This window comes from Marmota marmota, unplaced genomic scaffold, assembly GCF_001458135.2.
Source record: "Marmota marmota marmota unplaced genomic scaffold, marMar, whole genome shotgun sequence".
In the NCBI taxonomy this organism is placed as follows: Eukaryota; Metazoa; Chordata; class Mammalia; order Rodentia; family Sciuridae; genus Marmota; species Marmota marmota.
Window position 1 is genome coordinate 20,919,755 of NW_026000164.1, and position 22,884 is coordinate 20,942,638.

A 22,884-nucleotide genomic window follows, 5' to 3' on the forward strand; every position below is an offset into this window, starting at 1 on the left:
CCCAGATAGCTAAATTGACGCGCCTTGATCACCAACCCGGGACAGAAGGGATTCTCAAGAGAGGAATGAGGAAGTCGGGAGGGAGAGAGATGACCTCTGACCCATGCCAAGGAGGGAAGAACGGCTCAGGTACTTGACACAAATCGGTCCTAAAGCTCAAAGAGGACGTAGAAAACCACAGCGTACCCTTTCTTCCACACTCCTCGCCTGGCAGGGTCACTTCCGGGAGGGGGCGGGGAGACAAGAGGAGGCGTGCCGGGAAGGAGGCCGTTTGTAGAGCACCAGACGGAAGTGTGCCAAAGGTACTGGGCTGTCGCTTCCGGTCCGGTTAAACGTGGCTTAGGTACACAACGTGGCTGGTGTCGTGCGGAGATCGGCTTCTGAACGTAAATCAGCAGGTGAAGAATCAAGAATCAGCGTCCGGACTCAGGAGTCTGGATACCAGTGAAAAGACGGAAAAAAAGAAAAGGAACCTGAATACGATCTATCCGCTGTTTCCGAGGGGCCAACTTCTACAGTGAACCCCTCTGCCCTGGTAACGGCCAAAGAGGAGGAGATGGCGCCAGTCAGGGAGCGGCTGTGGCCAAGACAGTAAGGAAGCGCGAAGGCGGAGCAACCGGGAAGCCTCCTGAGAAGAATCCGAACTGTCGCTGTCACCACTGCCGCCAACACCATGGAAGGAGCAAAACCGACATTGCAGCTTGTGTACCAGGCAGTGCAGGCGCTTTACCACGACCCGGATCCCAGCGGAAAGGAGCGCGCCTCGTTTTGGCTTGGGGAGCTGCAGCGTTCGGTGAGGGGCCCAGAGAGGCCGTTCTGCGCCGCGGGTCCCAGGGCTGGGTGGGTCGTAGGCTCGAGGGGAGAGCCTGTGCGGGCGGTTGCCCTTGTGAGGTCCTCCTTGGGGAGGAGCTGCTGTTGTGGGGTGGGGCTGCGAAGCTACATCTATGTCGCTTTTCGGAAACTAGTCTCAGCTGATCGCTCGCGAACTGGCCCATTCCTCACCCCGTAGAATCTGGTTTGTAGGTCCTGAACTTCTTGCTTGTGGCGTGGGTCCAGCCCTCTTTAAGTTCTGTCCTTGCTATTACTCCTTAGACCGTGCTTTTCTGTGTTGTCTTCAACCAAATCAAATATCAGTGCTTCTCTACCTTCCACTCAAGGATGCTTTATCGGTCTCACCTCCATGTCCAAAGTTTGTATATGGCAGTTCTTTCTAAACGTGGGAAGGTAGCCGCACACCTCACTAGTCTTTGCCAATTTTCATTCCAGTTCTGAAACATTATTCTCGAAATTTCTCAGGTTTCTAGATTCGTATACTTGTGAATTTTCTCTTTGCTTTGGAGTGCAGTATAATACAGATGGAAAAAAAAGCTAATTCTGGTTTCAGAAAAACTTAAAGAGTTCTCATTTTGCTTCATATTGGTCCTCTAACCTATTTCCCTGACTTTTAGGTTTTTATTTATAAGATGGACATCGTAGCTATCTCAGTTATTCTGTATGTTTGTGTAAGTATCTAGTGAAATGTTCAGTTGTCTCTTACATATATTGTATTTCCTTGTTCTTTGACTCACATTTTATGCTTTATTCCCTAATTTTCACACTTATGTGTGTTGTGCTGTTTCTGGAAGTGTGTATAGTTGGTGATCTTGCTGAAATAGGTCATAAATGTAAGATTTGCTCTGAGTTGTGAAGTACTTTGAAAACTGATGAGACTGACAAAACGCTCACTGTTACCCTTTTTTTTTTTTTTTTGTGGTGCTGGAAATCAAATTTAGGGCTTCACTGCGTGCTGAGCAAGCAAGTGTTCCACCACTGAGCTACATCCACAGCCTCCTTTATCTTTCCCTTATTTTGTGATTTTACTCACAAGCATGTTTTTCTGTTTACCCTCTTGCCTTTTATATGTTTAACTCATAACTGATATTTAAAGGTGCTCTGCTCTATTAAATAAGCCAGTAGGCTAGAAGTACATAATAAATGTTTTAAAATTTGCAACTTTGAATATGACACTTAAAATTTGGGGCCTAAATCCTTGTTTGCTTTGCGGGAAGACAAATAGGACTTTACTGTAGGCTACATAAGGAAGTTATTCACATATGTTCCCCTTTAGAGTTTAGTTTCTTTGATCTGGGAAGTCACAATTCCTTTATATTCATATAGTTTTCTAAAATATATATAAGAGGAATGCTTAGCAGTACTACAAAAGTAGTTAGTATCACTGCTAAATTTGCATATTGTTGTGTGTATTTAAAATCAGTATTTGAGTCCTTGAACCAGCAACTGTGCTGGTTTTTTATATTTAGAAACGAACTAGAAAATAATCAGTGCTTGTAACATAGGGTAATTGTTATGATTAAATGAGGTAGTATCTATAAAGAGCTTTGAAAAGTTATTCAGTATAGAGCTCAAATTGTGTTACAAGTTATTATTTAAAAATTAGTAACTTCTTTCTGCTCTTCTCTGTTACAACCTATCATCACCATCATTTTCATTATTACTATCATTGTTAGTAGGGTCTCAACAGGAACAGGTGGCATATTTGACAAGATAATTTGAGGAGAGTTTACTTTGTAAAGGTACTATTTATAATGTTGCAGGTGTAATGGTACCACAAGAAATAGTGTGATAATCTGTAGCCAAACTGTTAACATCACTTGAAGGGGAAGAGGGATGATTACTTGACTGCCTTGAGAGGAATGGTGGGTGACTTTCATGTGAAGGGACATGGCTAGCTTAAGGGCCCTTTCAGGGAGGGAGTTGAAGGAATGAATTTCCTTACTTTATTCTTCTAATCTCCTACTCTGGGATTCCCTGTTGTCCAAACACAATCAGAAGCCTTGGGACCTGGCAACCTGTTGATAACATATATATATATAGGTCAGCTTACTGTAGCAGAAATGATGATAGAGAAAGGTGGAAATACCAGCACAGTCACACACCATCAGTTTTAGTACCTTTAGCATCTAGATTGACAATCAGCTGACACTTTGGCCTTTTGATTCCTTCTTCATTTTCTTTAGTGACCTGGTCACATAGTCACACCCTGGATCTTGCCATTACTGAAAAGTCACCAGCCCGCCAAATCGCTTTATTCAGACATTATGCTGTGTTCACAATCCAGTTTTTTGGCTCAGTAATATCAAGTATTGGAATTATACATATTTTTAACTTTTATCAAAATTTAAGTTTTCTTTTTAAAAATTAAAAATTTTGCTCCACTTTATTTTAATGGTGATGAGTACTTTTTTCTTTTTTTAATATTTGTTTTGTTTACTGTATATCTACAGCAATTTATCCCCAAATTCCTGTCGGTACTGTAAATATCATCTTTGCCTATTCAGTCTTGACAGTCTGTTCTTTTAGGCTGATGGAATCATCAAACCTGAGATCCCCTATGCCCTTGCTCCAGTAAGCCTAGGGAATTTCCTTTACCCCTCTCTCCCTCTTTTTTACAGTACAGGTGATTAAACCCTGGTGCTGAACCACTCTACTTTCCCCACCCATCTTTTTGTTGTTTTGTTTTTTCTTATTCTCGTTCTGTTGGTCTTTTTTCTTGGTTTTGTTTTTTCTTATTCTCTTTCTGCTGGTCTTTTTATCTTGAACAGAGTACTCTAGATCTCTTCCAGGGATGCTATCAGTGCTCTACAATCAGATGAGGGAATGAAGCTGGGGGCTAGTTCCCACCAATTCAGTGTGTGTAGCCTTTTATTTAATCTTCTGCTTTCAGGTGATATTCCAATCTTTAGCTAAGTCTGTTGTCCAAGAATCCAGAGTCTTCCTACTTCAATCTTTCCAAAGTAAATCTTTTTTTTTTTTTTTTTTTTTAAAGAAAGAGTGAGAGAGGAGAGAGAGAGAGAGAGAGAGACAGAGAGAGAGAATTTTTAATATTTTTATTTTTTAGTTTTCGGCGGACACAACATCTTTGTTTGTATGTGGTGCTGAGGATCGAACCCGGGCCGCATGCATGCCAGGCGAGCGTGCTACCGCTTGAGCCACATCCCCAGCCCCAAAGTAAATCTTGAGTCCTCTATTATGGTGGGAGAATAATAGTCAGGGAGAAAAATATAGCAGTCTAATTGCTGCTTGTACAGATTTTTTAAAAATTTGTGCTTTCTAGATATACATGACAGTAGAATGTATTTTGACTATTATACATACATAGAAAAAGTGTAACTTTTCCAATTAGGATCCAATTATTGTGGTTGTATATGACGTGGAGTTACATTGGTTGTGTTTTCATATATAGGGATAGGAAAGATATGTCTGATTCATTTTACTGTCTTTCTATTCCCATCCCCTCTCACTTCCCTTCGTTCCCCTTTGTGTAGTCCAGTGTAGACTTCTGATCTTCCCCTCCCTATTGTGGGTTAGCATCCACATATCAGAGAGAACATTTGGCCTTTGGTGTTTTGGGACTGGCTTATTTCACTTAGCATGATATTCTCTAGTTTCATGCACTTACTGGCAAATGCCATAATTTCATTCTTCTTTATGGTCAAGTAATTTTCCATTGTGTATATATACCATATTTTCTTTATTCATTCATCTGTTGTAGGGCACCTAGGTTGGTTCCATAGCTCCTGTTGTGAGTTGAGCTGCTGTGTCACTGTAGTATGCTGATTTTAAGTCCTTTGGGTATAAGCCAAGGAGTGGGATAACTCTCAAATGATGGTTCCATTCTGAGTTTTTTAAGAAATCTCCGTATGCTTTCCAGAGTGATGAACCAATGTGCAGTCCCACCAGCAGTGTGTAAGTGAACCTTTTCCCCCTATATCCTCACCAACATTTATTGTTACTTGTATTTTGATAATTGCTATTTTGCTGAGGTGAGATGGAATCTCAGTGTAGTTTTGATTTGCATTTCTCTAATTGCTAGTGGTGTTGAATATTTTTTTCATATTTTTTTTGACTGTATTTCTTCTTCTGTAAATTTCCTGTTCAGTTCCTTAGCCCATTTATTGATTGGGGTTTTTTTTTTTTTTTTTTTTTTTTTTTGTGTGTGTGTGTGTGTGTGTGTGTGTGTTGTGTATGTGAAGGTTTTTGAGTTCTTAGTATATCCTGGAGATTAATCCTCTATCTGAGGTGCTGGTGGTAAAGATTTTCTCCCATTCTCTGTAGGTTCTCTGTTCATGTTCTTGATTTTTTCCTTTGCTGTGAAGAAACTTTTTAGTTTGATACCGTCCCATTTATTGATTTTTTTATATTTATTTTTTAGTTACAGGTGGACACAATATCTTTATTTTATGTGGTGCTGTGCCAAACTCATGCTAGGCAAGCGCTCTCCCTTTGAGCCCCCACCCCAGCCCCCATTTATTGATTCTTGATTTTACTTCTTGTGCTTTAATCCACCCCTTTATTTTTTTACACCTGTGTGTCTGCCTTTAGATGTTCCTGGTAGTTCTAATTAGAATCAGTTTGCGCCAATACCATTGGCATCTCCTCGTCCCTCCCCACCCTGAGGAAAATTTCAGCCTTCTCAGATCTATAAGGACAGTTAACACTCATCCATTAGCTTTCCAGTTTCCTTGATGTCTGTCATCTGTTTCCATTCTCTTGTCCTTGTGAGTTTTTGCATTTTTATTTTTATCAAATATCTTTACTCTGATTTTAGTGGATTTTAGAAGGTACACAAATGCAAATGAGTGTGTTCAATCAGTTCAGTTTTTAAAAAATTTTATTATTATTATTATTTTTTTATTTTGGTGATACTAGGGATTGAACCCAGGGTATTTTACCACTGAGCTACACAACCCCCTCCCCCTTTTTAAAATTATTTCAAGATAGGGTCTTGCTAAGTTGGTCTCAAACTCAAGAATCCCCCTCCTCAGCATCTCTAGTTGCTGGGATTTATAGGTGTCACCACCACTTCTGAATATTTTTTTAAAATTAGTTGTTCCAGTCTTCTCTCTTCATCCAATTTGCATTGCAAGGTCTATCATTGTGTCAATTAAATTTACCACCAGCCCTTTCCCTCTGATTTGGTGTATCCAGCTGTTTGTCCTATCAGATCTAGGTGCTTTGCATATCACCTGCTGTATTCTTTGAGACCTTGATCTTTTGGTTTATCTTGGGTCTTACCTGCAACTTCAGATTCCCTCTTATTGAATTCTTTGCTATTCAAATACCTGTAATGTCTCTCATAGTAAGCATGTTTTGGGGGGTAGGTGAATGGAATGCTAACTTTCGCCCAATTTTGTTTTTTCTTTGATTTCTTTCTTCTGTGCTTTTACCCTTTCCTAATCCTGTCATCAAATGTAGAAATTCATCCATCTTTTCAAAGTCCAGCGTCTGAAATTTGCTTTCTCCTTGAAGTCTTAACTGATTCTCTTCAGCTGAAAGTCTTCCGTGCCCCGTGTCTAGAGCACTATATTTTATTGCATTTACCAGTTTTTACCTTTTCAAAATTTATTTTTCTCTCCCACTGGACTGTGGGATCCTTGTCACATTAATTTATTTGTGGTATAACATTCATACACGAATGAGTAAACCATGTTTATTAAGAAAGAGATGAGCTGGGCTTGGTGGTGCATGCCTGTAATCCCAGCAGCTCTGGAGGCTGAGGCAGGAGGATGGTGAGTTCAAAGCCAGCCTCAGCAAAAGAGAGTAGTTAAGCAACTCAGTGAGACCCTTCCTCTAAATAAAATACAAAATAGGGTTGGGGATGTGGGTCAGTGGTTGAGTACCCCTGAGTTCAAGCCCCAGTACCCTCCCCCCCAAAAAAAAAGATGATTGTAATCTTTCACACACAAGTTCTTTTTCTTAATTTTTTTTTGTAGTTGTAGATGGACAGAATACCTTTATTTATTTGTTAATTTTTATGTGGTGCTAAGGATGGAACCCAATGCCTCACATGGTAGGCAAGCGTTCTGTCACTAAGCTATAGCCCTAGTCCACCCACAAGTTTTTTAAACTGTTTGTTGAGTGAATCTTTGCTTGTTGTAAGCATGCCTAAAAACCAGTTGGTAACTCAAATTTTATTTATTTTTGTCATTGCTTCATATCAATGATTAGTTGAAAATAAACAACATTTAGCTTCAGGGGTGTAATTTTCAATATTTTAATTCCTCTTAAAAACAGCAACAACCAAAAACCTTTGTAAAAGCTGGGCGTGGTGGCGAACACCTATGCTTATAATCCCACCTACTTAGAGGGATCTTTGTTTAACAGTAGCCAGTGTTTTTCTGAACACTTACAGTTTGCTTTGTCTAACCCCAGTAACCAAAATTAGTAGATAAGGTAGGAAAGACCATCTTTTATAGGGCTAGTGATTATGTTGCTTATTTGTTCTAAGTTTTTACTTTTCACAGAGGCAATATGTTGGTAGAGGTTATCTCAAAAGTTTTATTGTCCAGTCTGGAAACTGAAAAAGGCATGATGTAAAGCATAAATTAGGTGAATTAAAATCATGCTTTGATGGTTTGTCACCAATTCATGTAAATTTTTTCTTAAATATCATCTCAGAAAGGTCTTGGGCCATGGGTATCAACTTCCAACTTTTTTCCTAGTGCTTTTTCCTTTGGAATTTTAAATGTAGAACTAATGTAGTTTTTTGGGTTCTAGTTCTAATACATGGTGTCTCTGTTTTTTCTCTACAATTGTAGTTATCTATTTAACTTGTCTTTTTTGTGTTCATCCTCTGGTCAAGTGACCCTTAAAATAACTTGCTTTTGAAAGGAAAGCCTTTTGGGAAATAATTTTTATTCAACTTCTGTGGGGGCAGTTATTTCAGTGAATATAGGGACACTATATGCTTTGCTTTGATAGAAACTGGAAGTATGTAAGTAAACAATAGAAATGAAAGGCCTTGTACCTAAAGATTTTCTTAATCTAGCTGGATCATTCAGTATGGTGGACATTAACCAAGTATGGCTGTTTAAATTTAAATTTAAATTAAAGTTAAAATTATTCCCTTATGTTATCTATATTCCAGGTATTAGGTAGTGCAAATATTGTACATTTCATATCTTTGGAGTATTGCAGCCTGTGTGTGTGGATTTGTGACAGTACTTCTATTGACATGTTGGTCTGTTTTCTAATGGCATTCCTTCTTATTTGGATTCATTTATATCTTGTCTTACCAGGCGTTGGGCCAGTTGATGGTTTGATTCAGGATATAAAATTTTCAGGGCAGTGTAAAATTTTCTAATTATTATAGAGTTATTCCAAAAGACTTCCAAAAATTTCATCAAATTTTTTCATTGCCTTAATGATAATGTTGCTATTTATGGGGGGAAATGGAGAGTAGATTTTAAAGATTATTTTTAAAAAATTATAGTGAAATATTCAAAACATAAAATTTACCATTTTAGCCATTTTAAGTGTACAATTCAGTGGTATAAATTACTTTTACATTGTTGTGTAACTGTTAACACCATCCATCTCCAGAACATTTACTTATTGTAAAACTAAAGCTATACTCATTAAAGACGCCAAGCCCCCTATTTCCTTCTTACAATAGCAACCATGATTATGCTTTGTCTATTTCAATTTGACTACTGTAGGTACCTCATGTAAGTAGAATCATATATTATTTTTTCTTTCTTGTTGGTACTGGATTGGACCCAATGATGCTTTATTACTGAGCTATATCTCAAGTGAGACAGGGTCTCACTAAGTAGCTGAGCCTGGCCTTGAATTTGTAATCCTTCTGCCTTAGCCTCTGGAGTTGCTGGGATTACAGATGTATGCCACCACGCTTGACTGGTAGTTTTTCTTTTGTGACAGGCTTTTCTCACCAAACATATCTGTTCATCCTTGCAGTGTGTGTCAGAATTTCCTTCCTTTACTTATGATGGCTGAATAACATTCCATTTGTGTATATGCCACATTTTGTTTATCCATTCACCCATTGATGGACACTTGCTTCTACTTTTGTCTATTGTGAATAATGTTACTATGAACATGCTTGTATAGATGTCTCTTGGAGTCCCAGCTTCCAGTTCTTTTGGGTATATATGCTCAGAAGTGAAATTGCTAGATCATATGGTAATTGTCTTTGTTTTTTGGAACTGCCTTACTGTTTTTCAGATCTTATAGAATTTTAAGTTATGTTGAATTTAAAAACCAACTTAATTCATAGGAAGTTGTAGACTTCAGATTCCCTGTCCTGTATTTCCCTAGCTTGCATTATGATACTAGGATATTACCAGAGTGTCTTATGCTTGTACAGGTGAAGCACAAGAGAGAAGGCTTATTTTTCTTTATTGGAAATTGATACTTCTGCTGAAGGAGATAATTTTGTAGTGTTCAGTTTGCAGAAGCCCTTTAAAGTACTGTCTTAATTTTTATTCTCTAGTAGAGTTTTCAAAATGAAAATATTAGTAAACAATTATTTTTTCCTCTTTTGGTGAGTTTTCTTTTAGCAGGGTTTACATTATTTTTTCTCAAGCCCTGTTTTAGTCAGCCTTTTCACTGCTGTGACTAAAGGATATGACCCAAACAACTATAGAGGAAGAAAAGTTTATTTGAAGGCTCTTGGTTTCAGAGGTCTTAGTCCATTTAATGCTGGCTCCATTCCTTAGGCTTGAGGTGAGGCTGAACATCATGGTGGAGTTTTTGGCAGAGGGAAGCAGCTCACATCATGGTGATCAAGAGGTAGAGAGAGCGACTCCACTTGCCAGATATAAATATATATCTCAAAGCCCTAATTCCCACCTCCTCCAGCCACATCCTACCACTTCAGTTACCACTTAGTTGATCCGTATCAGGGTTTTAACTCACTGGTTGGATTAAGACTTTCATAACCCAGTCACTTCTTTGAACCTTCTTGCATTGGCTTACACATGAGCTTTTTGTCCCCTAAACTCACATCCAAACCATAACAAGCCCATGTAAGTATTCAGTCTTTTAAAACATACATTTTATAATTTGAATGTCTCATTTCACATTTTTATCAGTTTGAAAAATTTGATCCTTCAACATTGTGTTAACATGTACTTAATATGTATGATAAAATTTCATCTGGGGTCGGACATGGTAGTACACGCCTGTAATCTTAGCTATTGGGTGGGGAGCTGAGGTAGTATCAAAAGTTTAAGGCTAGCCTGGGCAATTTAGTGAGACACCCTGTCTTAAAATAAAAAATTAAAAAAGGGCTGAGGATGTAGCTTTGTGACAGTGTTCCTTGGGCTTATTCTCCAGTACAAGAAAAAAAAATCATCTTGTTTATATGATTTGTTAATAAAACTTGCTCAGGAAGACAGGAGATTAAAGAAAGAAATAACATCTTCTGTGTCTTGGCTTTCAGGAAGCCCTCACCCCAGGCACCCGTTTGCTTCAGATGAAATGGTTTCCAGCTTGGCATTTTCTTTTTTTCCCCCTTTTTGTTGTTGATACTGAGGATTGAACCCAAGGGCGCTTTACCACAGAATTATATCCCCAGCCCTTTTAAAATTTTGAGACCTGGTCCTACTAAGTTGCTTAGGGCCCTTCGAAGTTCTGAGGCTGACGTTGAACTTGTGATCACCTACTTTAGCCTCCAAAATTGCTGGGATTATAGGCATGTGCCACTGCACCTGGCTGGCATTTTCTACTTTTAGGGCAGGGCTGCCTAGTATCATTAATAAAGTCCTCAGCAAAATGGTTATCAGGGAATGCATGCTTAGCTACTTCCAACTGGAGTGGATTTTATGGATCCAGATTTATCCTTTGTTTTTTTAAACATTTACTTTTTAGTTGTACACAATACCTTTATTTTGTTTATTTATTTAAATATTTATTGTAAATGGACACAAAACAATGCCTTTATTTTTATGTGGTGATGAGGAGTGAACCCGGGTCCCGCCCAAGACAGCGAACGCTCTACCGCTGAGCCACAATCCCAGCCCTTGTTTATTTATTTTTATGTGGTGTGGAGGATCAAACCCCGGGCCTTGCACATGCTAGGCGAGCAATGCAATGCCTAGCCACAACCCCAGCCCCCAGATTTATCCTTTTTTTTAGGGTCATTCTTAGGTTAATTCACATACATAGGTGATTGAAGATTTTAAATTTGGATAGGGCTTCTTTAAACTTGTCAAGAAATTTTTGGGCAAGATATTGTACTACCATTTCATGTGACTGACAGCTATAAATTCATTTGACAAAGGTCATTGTGTTGTTCAAGAAGCTTTGGGATTTCATCAGAAACTAGGGATACCATGGTGTACAGTGCTGTCATTTCGTCTTATTGATTCCTTCCTTCCCAAAAGATCAGGATAGGATAGTGCTTATGGGCCTGTAGTCTTTGGAACATTTGAAGAGTGTTTTTGGTTATTTCCTCTGGAATTTGAGTGGCCATGATTTGTCTCAAATTTGTAAATTTCTCATAAAGGATTGTATATAAAGACTTAAGATAGTTGGCCAGGGTTGGACATATGGCTCAGTGGTAGAGCACTTGTGTAGAATGGGTTTGATCTACAACGTGGCAAAAAAAAAAAAAAAAAGTGGAGGGGATATGTGATAAGCTTTCACATTTTTTCTGTTTCTAAATTAGAGTTGTTTTTTCTTCACCTGTCTCATGAAAATGATATTTTCTTTATTTGTGAAATTCATTTTCTAGCTCTATATCACATTGTTGCAGGACAGGTATCTAAAATGTTGCTTTATTGATGGATAGTTTTTCTTTATGTGATTTTTTTTTTCTTTCTTGCAACATCACATTTATTTCAGATATAACAGCAATGTTAAAATTGACAAGTTTAATTCTTAACCTCACCATTATGAGTTTTTTAATTCAGTACTATGAGATACTGTTCCTCCTTCCCTGTAAACTTCCCTCAGTATAATATAAATCTTTGAAAATCTTCTTTTAATAAATATATCATTCACTGATTGATATGCTTAAAACTGTAGCAACTTGACACTTTTATGTTACTTTTCAGGTCTCATTGAAATTATCTGTATTTTCAGGATCTCATTTTCTGTTTTCCAGAGCTCTTCTGTTTTCCATGAAGTAATTCTGCTTAATTGAAGGAGTTTTTGTGTAGGATTAAATAGCAGCCCAAATCTGCTTCTAATTCTTGGCAGCTAGTGACTTCTTGTGTGTGCTTGCATTGTTGAGGACTATGCAGTGATTTTGGTTGATTTGGCAGTTTTAGAAATGTTAGTGTAGAAGTGAGTCTTGGAGCAACAGTGCACTGTTAAAAAAAGAAAAGGGGCAAGTACTTTTCAGGTCTGCTGTAAAGTATAATGAAGGACTTGGAGCATGTTAGTGAAAGGATTTCTGGGCCATAGCCTGCCTGCCCCATATTTATCACATAGTCATGGAAATATCTTTGAAAAGACTGATATAAAGGCCTGTTCTGCTACTGCTTTGTGAAATGGAAGATTGGAATTAGATACTTAAATGGAAAATGTTCTCTTGTTGCAGCCTCTTTGAAATGTGCTGCTAGTGGGAGCTGCAGCTTCCTCCTGCTGACTCGGAGCCCCAGGCTTCGGTTGAGATGGTCCTTTCAGAAATGTGGAGCTTAGTCCAAGCCTGGATTTCAGTGGGTAGCACCTGGCATCTGTGGCTAGAAAGTCCTATGAAGTGTAAGTGCTTTATTCTCTCCTTGAAAAAAAAAATCCCTTTCTTTTTTGATTCTCTTCCTTCTTTTCCTTTCTGTGGCTTAGCAGAGGGGAAGAACGATGAGCAGTGTACTATAGTGTCAAGGGTATCAGGGTTTGGTTGCCCCCCCCGCTTTTTTTTTTTTTTTTTTGATTCAGTGACCAGAACAAGATTACTTGATACTTTTTGGATGTCAGTAATTCTTAAACTCTCCTAGAATTAAAATAAATAAATAAATGGCCTCTTTAATGTTTAGTATTGGCACTATCATTATGGGTAATTTTTTTTTTTTTTACCAACGATTTACTTAATAACTTTTGATACTCTTTTGCCTAGTTTCTTTTGTGGTCACTCTTATAGTTGATTTATTTTTCTAAAAGACAGATATTTGATAGGAAGGGCACTTTTGACTAGTGGGTGAGGCAACTTTAAGATTAAAAAGGCAGCTAGGGACATAGCTTAGTGGTAGAGCACTTATTAAAGTGTACATGGACCTGGGGTTTGATCCACAGCATTGTAAAGAACAAAAATTAAAAATAAATAAATAAAAATGGTACTTGAAATTAGAAGGTAGCTCTTCTTTCCATTTGGTTCCACTTCATGCATTTTCATAGGAGAAATTTGGGAGTTCTTCTAAGCCAGTTCATTGTAAAATTATCCTGGAAAATTATATATACCTGCCCTCTATATTTTAGTTTATTATAAAACAACTATATTGTTTTATATAGTTTTATATTATCTAGGCAACTAGATAATAGTATAATGAGCATTCGAAGATGCAGATTTTATGTTTAGTTTATTAGCCTGGGCTGAACACTGATCTTCTGTTAACTATTTCAAAAGTATTGGGTATAGTTTAAAGTAAGCCTTATTCTAGAAAGGATATCCCCACATTTTCCCCAGGTTTTTAAATCTTCAGATTTTAGCTAAGAAAAACATTAAGTTTCTTCTTATTGTTAAAATAAAACAAAACCAGGTTTCTATCCTGGCATGGCCAGTGCAGGTTTACAAATGAGTACTCAAATTCTCATTTTCTGAGGGCTTTTGTATTCCTTATCTATAAAGAACTTATTGGCTTATCTCTGTTTCCCATTTTCTCTCTAAACATTTTAAATTCTGTTTTGATAGATGTCCCCAGTGGAGTATTTCATATACCTGGTGAAAGGGTGGGCTTCATGTTTGGGAGAACAAAGAGGTCAGAGACTTATGAGATGGTGTTATCAATTTGCTTCATATTTAACAATTTAATATAAACTTTATGCTGGGTGTGGTGGCACACTCCTATAGTCCCAGGAAGTTGGGGCAGGATGGTTGCAAGTTCAAGGCCAGCCTCAGCAACTTAGTGAGACCCTGTCTTAAAATAAAAATAAAAAGGGCTGGGGATGTAGTTCCAGTGGTAAAGTGCCTCTGGGTTCAATCCCTTGCAAGCCCCCCCCACCCNCACCCCACCCCTGTGCATGCTTTATCAGTTACATTTTAATAGCATAAGGATTTATCTATGGATTTTGGGAGTTGCAAAGATAATTAAAGTTGTTTCCTTACTTTTTCTTTAATTTTTTTTTTTTTAGTTGTAGTTGGACACATACCTTTATTTATTTTTATGTGGTGTTGAGGATCAAACTCAGTGCCTTGCATGTGCTAGGCGAGCTTTCTACCGCTGAGCCACAACCACAGCCCTTGTTTCCTTACTTTTGAACAGAGTTTATCATCTATTTGAAAAGATGAACAAGGCCCAAATAATTTCAGTGTAAAATTCCACAGCTTAGCTGTGATAGTCAAGGGTAGTACCATGGTCGTAAGGTAAAGGATTCATTTATTCTTGTTGGAGGCATCTTTTCTGAGTTTTGTTATATTAGATTTATTTAGTTAGAGAACAATTCAAACTAAAATTTGTTTTTTTTCCTGTACTGTAAAGTCAAAGTGATTATGATTCCATTTGCTAACTTTTTTTTCTTACATACAGTTACACAGTATCTGTGCATACCATATTAGCTTTTTCCCCCTCTGTTGGTGCTGGGGATTGAATTAAGGGCTTCGTACATGTTAGGTAAGTACTCTACCACTGAGCTCTATCCCTGAGCTCCTCATATTAGCATTTTATTAGATTGGAATAATTTTGTGCCTTCCATAGTATACAGATTTAAAAAAATTTTTTTTTAATATTTATTTTTTAGTTTTTGGTGGACACAGCATCTTTATTTTTATGTTGTGCTGAGGATCGAACCCAGTGCCCCACGCATGCCAGGCGAGCGCTTTACCGCTTGAGCCATATCCCCAGCCCCCATAGCGTACAGATATTAACAAGAGAAGTTTTAGGTTATGTTGAAGTCGTAGCCTACAGTTTCATTTAATATTTTGCTTACAGACAAAAGGTTTCAACCTTTATCAAAAGATAATTTGCTTACATATACAATTTCCGTTTTATTTTTTATTTTTTTACTTATGTTGACATATAAGTAATCATTAATAGCATCAAGGCATAAAACATTTCAGTAGGCTCCAGAATACCTCTTCCCAGGAAATCACACCCCCAACAACCACTATTCTGACTTATATTATAAATTAAATTTTTTTTTTTCTTTTTGGTACTGGGATTGAACCCAGATGCACTTTACAACTGAGGTACCTCCCTAGTCTTTTTAAAAATTTTTAAATTTTGAGACAGGGTCTCACTAAGTTGCTGAAGCTGGCTTTGATCCTCCTGCCTGAGCCTCTGGAATTTTGCGGGGATTGTAGGTATGCGCCTCCAAGCCTAGCTTGCCTATTTTTTAAATAACAATTTTAATGAAATTCACACAACTGTAACTCTCCCACTTAAAGTGTAGACATATTTAGTAATATTCATGGAGTTGTATATCCATCACCGCAATCAAGTTTAGACCAGTTTCATCACCTGAAAAAGAAATCCATACCCCTCGGTATGCTCCCCCCTTCTACTTCATCCCCAGCTTTAGGCAATTCACTTTTTGTCTATAAAGAGTTTCCTGTTAAAAGACATTTCATATAAATGGGAATATACAGTTTGTAGTACTTTGTGGCTGACTTTTTTCACTTAGGATAGCATTTTCAAGGTTTATCCATGCTGTAGCAGGTATGATTGTTTCCTTTCCTCCCCACTCAATTTTTGTTTTCACCCTTATTTATTTTTATTGATTGATTGATTGACTGTGGTGTTGAGAGTTGAACTCAGGGTTCTGTGCATGTTAGGCAAGTGCTCTACCAATGAGGTACATCCCCAGCCCACTTAATTCTTTTTATGGCTAAACAATATTCCATTTTCTTATCTTTATATATAGGTACCACATTTTATCCATTCTTCAATGAACCAACATTTGGACTGTTTCTATTTTTTGATTGTTATGAATAACACTGCAATGAATAATCGTAATCATGTTCAAGTGTTTATTGAATTTCTAAGTAATATGATAACTCTGTTAAGTGCCTTCTTGTTTTCCACATCTTCACCAACACTTAGGTCTTTTTGATTATAGCTATCCTGGTGAAGAGATATCTAATTGTGGTTTTGATTTGTATTCCTGATGGTTAATCATATAATCATGTTTTGTTTTTTTTTTTTTTTTAATGGTGTTTTTTTGGGTGGTCCTAGGGATTGAGCCCAGAGCCTCATGCATGCTCTGCAAGTGCTCTACCACTGAGCTACATTGCCAGATTCTTTCTCACCTCTTTTGTTAAATTTTGAGACAGGATCTTTTTAGTGTATTTGTTTGGGGAGTGGGATAGGAACATCTTATTTTGTCCTGGTCTAAATCTTTTTAATATCCTTCTTTCTGTTAGCTTTGGGTTTAGTTTGTTCTTTCCCCAGATCCTTAAGTTAAAAAGTTAGACTATTGATTTTTTTTCTCTTAATATACGCATGTACAGTTGTAAATTTCCTTCTTAGTGTAACTTTTGCTGCACCCCATAGGTTTTGGTACACTGTGTTTTCATTTGTCTTAAGATATTTCCTCTCCTTTGGCCTCTTGACTGTTGAAGAATGTGTTGTTTAATTTCCACATATTTATGAAGTTTCTGGTTTTTCTTCTGTTCATTTCATTGTAACTAGAAAAGATGCTTTGTATGGTTTCAGGCTTTAAATTTATTAGGACTTTATTTGTGGCATAATACACACTCTATCTTGTAGAAGTTTCAGTCTTTTTGAGAACTGGTGTGTAGATGGTCCCTGACAAATAATGGAATATTTGACTTGTGATTTATTGTCTTTTCCATGGTGTGAAAGTGCAACCATTCTATTTTTAATTTTCAGTGCAGTTTTTAATAAATTATATATTTGATACAAATATTTGATGTAAAATAGGCCTTGTCTTAGATGATTTTGTCTTACTGTAACCTAAAATAAGTATTCTGGGCATTTAAGGTATAGTAGACTAAGTATGATATTTGGAATGTTATGTGTATTAAACACATTTTCAACCCATGATTTTTTCAACTTATGAAGGGTTATGTGGACATAATTCCATCATAAATTGAGTAGCGTTTGTATGTCTTCTTTCCTTCACTGGGTCCAGACTGCAGGCTTGGAATATTTATCAGAATTCCTCTTCCTTGGCAGTCAGAATTCCAATTTTCAATTCAATTTCATATTCCAGGTTTTTTTTTTGTTGTTGTTGTTGTTTGGGGGTTTGAACCCAAAGGTGTTTAACCACTGAGGCATATTCCCATGCCCAGCCCTTTTTATTTTTTATTTTGTGACAGGATCTCCTAAGTTGCTTGGGGCCTAAGTTACTGAGGTTGGGCTTGAACTTGCCTCCTGCCTCAGCCTTCTAAGCTGCTGGAATTACAGGTGTGCACCATAACACCTGGCCATATTCCAGTTTCCTGAAATCATTTTTCCCAGTCTGTTGAAACGTCCCAGAGTTCTTCAGCATCTCAGACTCTTGTCTTCCACTTTCAAATTGGATAACTTGAGGGAAAAAGTGGAGCCAAATACTGGACTGAATTCTATTCCATTCTCTCTGGGATCTGTGGCCCCATGTACTAGCTAATTTGGTGTCTACAGAAAGGGTCTTTTTTGGTACCTAATTAACATTTTCTGGTTGTTTTTGGCTGGAGAATTGGAAAAATACCAGATATCCTTTTATAATCAAGTTGAAATGTCTGGCAAATGCAATAGGAGAGATAACTTTTAGGTCATTTAGGGAGCATATGAGGCACAAAACGAACTGCTGTGTGTTATTAAAAAGTTTCACTGCTTTTTCTAAAAAAGTTTACAGAACGAATTTTTTTTAAATTGATAAATATATTAGGGAAATAGAAGGATTGCTGTGTATCACAAATGGTTAATTGAGACCAGTTACTAACGTAAGGAACTCCTGGAAAACAATATGGAAAAACTATAGTCATGTAAAAGATTGATAAAACGTATCAGAAAATTCACATAAAAGGAAATACCAATGTATTTTCAAAAAATTTAAAAAGATCCTCAGTTTCACTCAAAATAAAATAGAAATTAAAAACCACACTGAAATACTATTTTTTGCTAGTTAGACACAAGTACAGAAGTTTGATAGTGCATTCTGTTGATAAGACTATGGGGATACAGGAATGATGGGAGTATAATGTGATAAAGCCTTTTGGCAATAGTTATAAAAATTACAAAATAAATATACTTTTGCAGCAATACCACTCAGAAAGAATCTTACAACGAGATTTGTATCACTTTTTTCTCTTGCTGGATGCTTAAAGCATGTTTTCCATTTTGTATGAGACAAACAGTTATGGGGTATCAGAAAAGCTCTTGTTTCTTGATAGTAAAGAATGAGCTCTCTTGACTTCCTTTTTGTTATTTAGTGTTTTGATATAAAAGAATCTAAGTGCAGTGGGGCACAGTGTAGCACATGTGTAATCCTGGCTACTCATCAGGCTGAGGCAGGAGGATTACAAATTTGAGGCCAGCTTCCGCAACTTAGTGAGACCCTGTCTCTTATGATGAAAAATTAAAGGGGTTCAAATGTAGCTCAGTGGTAGTGCACCCTTGGGTTCAGCCCCCAATACTGGAGGGGAAAAAAGAACACAATTGCTGGGCTGGGGATGTGGCTCAAGCGGTAGCGTGCTCGCCTGGCATGCGTGCAGCCAGGGTTTGATCCTCAGCACCACATGCAAACAAAGATGTTGTGTCTGCTGAGAACTGAAAAATAAACATTAAAAAAAAAAAAAGAACACAATTGCTCCTGTGTACTTGGCCTAGTCTACCAGATGGGGTTAGGATGGAAAAGGCTAGGCAAGGCTATAGCTGCTCGTTCCTCTGGAAGCCTGAGATTGGTGGTCAGGATGGGGTCTGGCATTGGCTTTGCTTGGACTGCCTGCCAGAAGCTGTTCTTGGACATGGAACCCAGATAGAGACAGTAGAAGTTATGGGTGGCATAAACAGGTCTTTGTAAGAGGTGGCTGCCATGCTCTTGGGACTGGCGGAGACTTCCCTAGCCCTTCAAAGGCTGTAATCATATAGGAGGTTGGGGGCTAGGTCACAAAGCCTCTTTGTAGAGATCATTGGATGTTCTGCTACCAAGACATGCACAGGGTATATTACTATATATTTTTAAAAATATGTATCTTGGGGCAGCGGTTGTGGCTCAGCGGTAGGTAGAGCACTTGCCTGGCATGTGCGAGACCCTGGGTTCGATCCTCAACACCACATAAAAATAAATAAACAAAATAAAGGTATTGTGTACAACTAAAAAATAAATATTAAAAAATATGTATCTTGGAGATTTTTCCATATTAAAAGTCCATTTTTTAAAAAAGACAGTTCTAAGCTGAGTGTGGTGACACACTCCTGTAATCCCAGTGATTTGAGAGGCTGAGGCAAAAAGATTGCAAGTTTGAGGCCAGCCTGGCAACTTAGCAAGTTCCTGTCTCAAAGTAAAAAAGGATTGGAGATGTAGCTCAGTATAAAATGTCCCTGGGTTCTATCTCTGGTTCTAAGAAAGTAAGAAAATAAATACAAAAGACGTTAAAAAAATATATTTGCTGGGCACAGTGGCTTATACCTGTAATCCCAGTGACTCAGGAGGCTGAGGCAGGAGAGTCTCAAGTTCAAGATCAGCTTCAATAACTTAGCAACTTACTGAGAACCCCTCAAAAATAAAATGGGCTGAGGATGTAGCTCAGTGGTAAAGAGCTTCTGGACTCTGGGTTTTATCATCAGATATATATATATATATGTGTGTGTGTGTGTGTGTGTGTATGTATATCTCCCATTAAGCATACTAGTAGAGCACTTGCTCAGTATGCTTGAGGCCCTAGGTTTAATCCCCAGAACCTCACCCACAAAAGAGAGGGTGGGAAGAAAAGAAAGCAGGTGTGCACACTGTGCTGAGGTCAAAATTAAATATCTCCTTTGTATTTCTACTCCTCTTATTTACCAATTCACAACCCTACCTATAAGTTTACCAGTTTGCTCAAGGTAAATAGTTTAGGATTGAACCCAGGGGCACTTAGCTACTGAGCCACATCCCTACTCTTTTTATGATTATTATTTTTTGAGTCGGGGGTTTCACAAAGTTGCTGAGGCTGGCCTTGAACTTGTGATCCTCCTGTCTCAGCCTCCAGAATCACTAGGATTACAGGCTTGTGCCAAAGTGCGTAACAGTGAAATGTCAACTTTTAAGAAGATAGAAATGTTTAGGTCAGAAATACAGATAACAGTCTGTTGCAGTGGCATACCTATTTGATCCTATCAATTTAGGAGACTGAGACAGGAGGATCTCAAGTTCAGGGTCACCCTGGGCAATTTATTAGTAAGACCCTATCTCAAAACAAAACAAAAATATATATGTATGTATATACGTATGTATATACATACGTACTGGGGATTGAACTCAGGGTGCTTTACCAGTGAGCCACATCTCTATCCCTTTTTAAGTTTTATTTTTGAGACATGGTATTGATAAGTCTCAAAGACTGACCTTGAATTTGTGATCTTCCTGTCTCAGCCTCTCAAGTAGCTGAGATTATAGGTGTGTGCACACTGTGCTGAGGTAAAAATTAAATTTTAGTAAAGGTCTAAGGATGTAGCTCAGAGGTAGAATACTCCTTGGTTCAGTCCCCAGTACTGGGGAGCAGGAGGCAGAGTTCATTGTGGGTTGAGGGTATAGCTGAGTGTAACTTAAGCTTCCAAATAGCTGGAATTATAGGCATGTGCCACCATGCCTGGCCCACAATGAACTTTTTACAGGGGTTCTGAAGTAATAGCTTAACAGATTTAACGTGGGATAAAGACTTCATACTAGTTTAATTTAAATAGGCAAAATATAGGGTTTGGCTTTATTGTTATTTTGTTTTTTTAAACACAAACGCAGAAAACTGTACGGTACAGATGTATAGTTTGGTGAATTAGTATATGTGAGTGTCCTTATAGCCACAACAGGTCAAGAAATAGCACTTTACTGACCTTTCCTGAGGTCTTCCTTGTGCCCTATTTGACTTCTTTCTTCTCCCTAAAAGTAACTGCTGTTTTTTTGTTTTCCTTCCTTCCTTTCCAAGGAATTGAGCCCAGGGGTGCTTAACTACTTCAACACATCCCCAGCCCTTTTTATTTTGAGATGGCGTTTTGCTAAATTGCTGAGGCTGGCTTTGAACCTCTCGATCCTGCTGTCTCTGCTTCCAGAACTGCTGGGATTAGAGGCATGCACTTCTGCGTGCAGCCCACTCTTCTTTTATAGTAATGTTTTCTTTCGATGTCTTTACAGTTTTATCAGCAGGTGGACATTCCCACACTTTGTGGTAGAGTCTTGCTGTTTTTATTACTACTTTAAATATACCTTTTGTCTGTAGATTCTCTTTGTAAGATTGTTTATGTTGAGGAAGCTGGTCCATTTGACCTGGAGTTTCCTGATCTGGATTTTGCCGATTGCATAAGAATTATGTAAGATCATTCTATTCTATAAGTTGGTCATTTATATCCGTGGGTTTTTGCATCTGAGAATTCTACCAACTGCAGAATGAAAATATTTGGAAAGAAATATTGTGTCTATACTGAACATATATTGACTTTTTTCATATCATTATTTCCTAAACAATGCAGTACAGCAAGCAACTGTTTTTTTAATATACCCTTATTCATTCATTCATTCATTCATTTTTATGTGGTGTTGAAGATTGAACCCATTGCTTTATATGTGCGAGGCAAGTGCTCTGCCACTTGCCTAGCCCAAGTACAGCTGCTGTTTACATAGCATTTATACTGTGTTATGTATTGCAAATAATCTATTGATGATTTATGTCACTTATAAATTTAAGGGTAGATATGTCTGTTATATACAAGTCTGTACCATTTTGTGTCAGAGACTTGAACATCTGCAGGTTTTGGTATCTGATAGGTTCCTGGATCCACTTCCCCAAGGATACTAAAGGACATCTGTATATTGGCAGCTGGATCCAGAGGCTTGATGAGAGACAGTCATGTTTGATCTTATCATTTTCATCAAGATCTTATCATTTTCATCATCTGGTTATCTCTTCTGATTACCTTTTTTGAAACAATCCCCAAAATTAGTGACTTTAAAAACCATTTTATCCCATAAGTTTGTAGGTCAGGAATTTGATCAGAGTTCAGTAGATTGTGATTATGCGACTTGAGGCATCCATTTGGTGGTTGGCCTGGTCTGGAGGTTCTAAGACAGTTTCATACACATGCCTGACACTGTGATTGGAATTCTACAGAATGCTGAGCCCAGCTGGTCCTCACTTTCCATGTAGTCTTTTATTTTTTTTTTATTTTTAGTTTTTATTTTTTGATACCTTGGATTGAACTCAGGGGCACTGCACTCAACCATGGAAACATATCCCCAGTCTCATTTTGTATTTTGTTTAGAGACAGGGTCTCACTGAGTTTCTTAGTGCCTCACCTTTGCTGAGGCTGGCTTTGAACTTGTGATCCTCTTATCTTAGCTGCCTCCCGAGCCACTGGGATTACAGGCATGCGCCATTGTACCCAGCAGCTCCATGTGTCTTTATGGCCTTTCCACATTTTCTCTCAAGTGGGGCACTACTGAATTCTTTTTTTTTTTTTTTTTTTTTTAAGNACATGTTGAAATATAGCAGTTTTACTTTTAAACTTTTCTAATTTGAGTTAGTAGGAAGCCCTGTTTATTCCCCTTTCTTTGCTAGGATGAGAATGAGGTTTTTGGATGGACCTTTAAAATAATCCAAGTTTAGTGCTCTCCACTTTAGGACTACCCTGTTTGCTAAAGGCAGTATGTATTTTCCTTACAGAAATTCTGTATTCTGCTTTTATGTAGCTTTATAAAAGTGCATTAACACAATTATCCACTGTATGTTTTGGATCCCATGGTAATTCTCAGTAGACAGAAATGATATCATACCTGTTTTAATCAGCTTTT

At 37.7% G+C, this 22,884-nt stretch overlaps 1 protein-coding gene across 1 annotated transcript in view; it reads left to right on the top strand.

Moving 5' to 3' along the window:
- Window positions 1-270: 270 nt before the first annotated feature.
- Window positions 271-22,884, top strand: part of Tnpo3 (transportin 3) — a 77,094-nt gene continuing 54,480 nt past the window's right edge. The window contains 1 exon segment of the mRNA XM_048786942.1: window positions 271-793. Coding sequence (XP_048642899.1) covers window positions 674-793 — 120 coding nt within the window. The 5' untranslated portion in view covers window positions 271-673.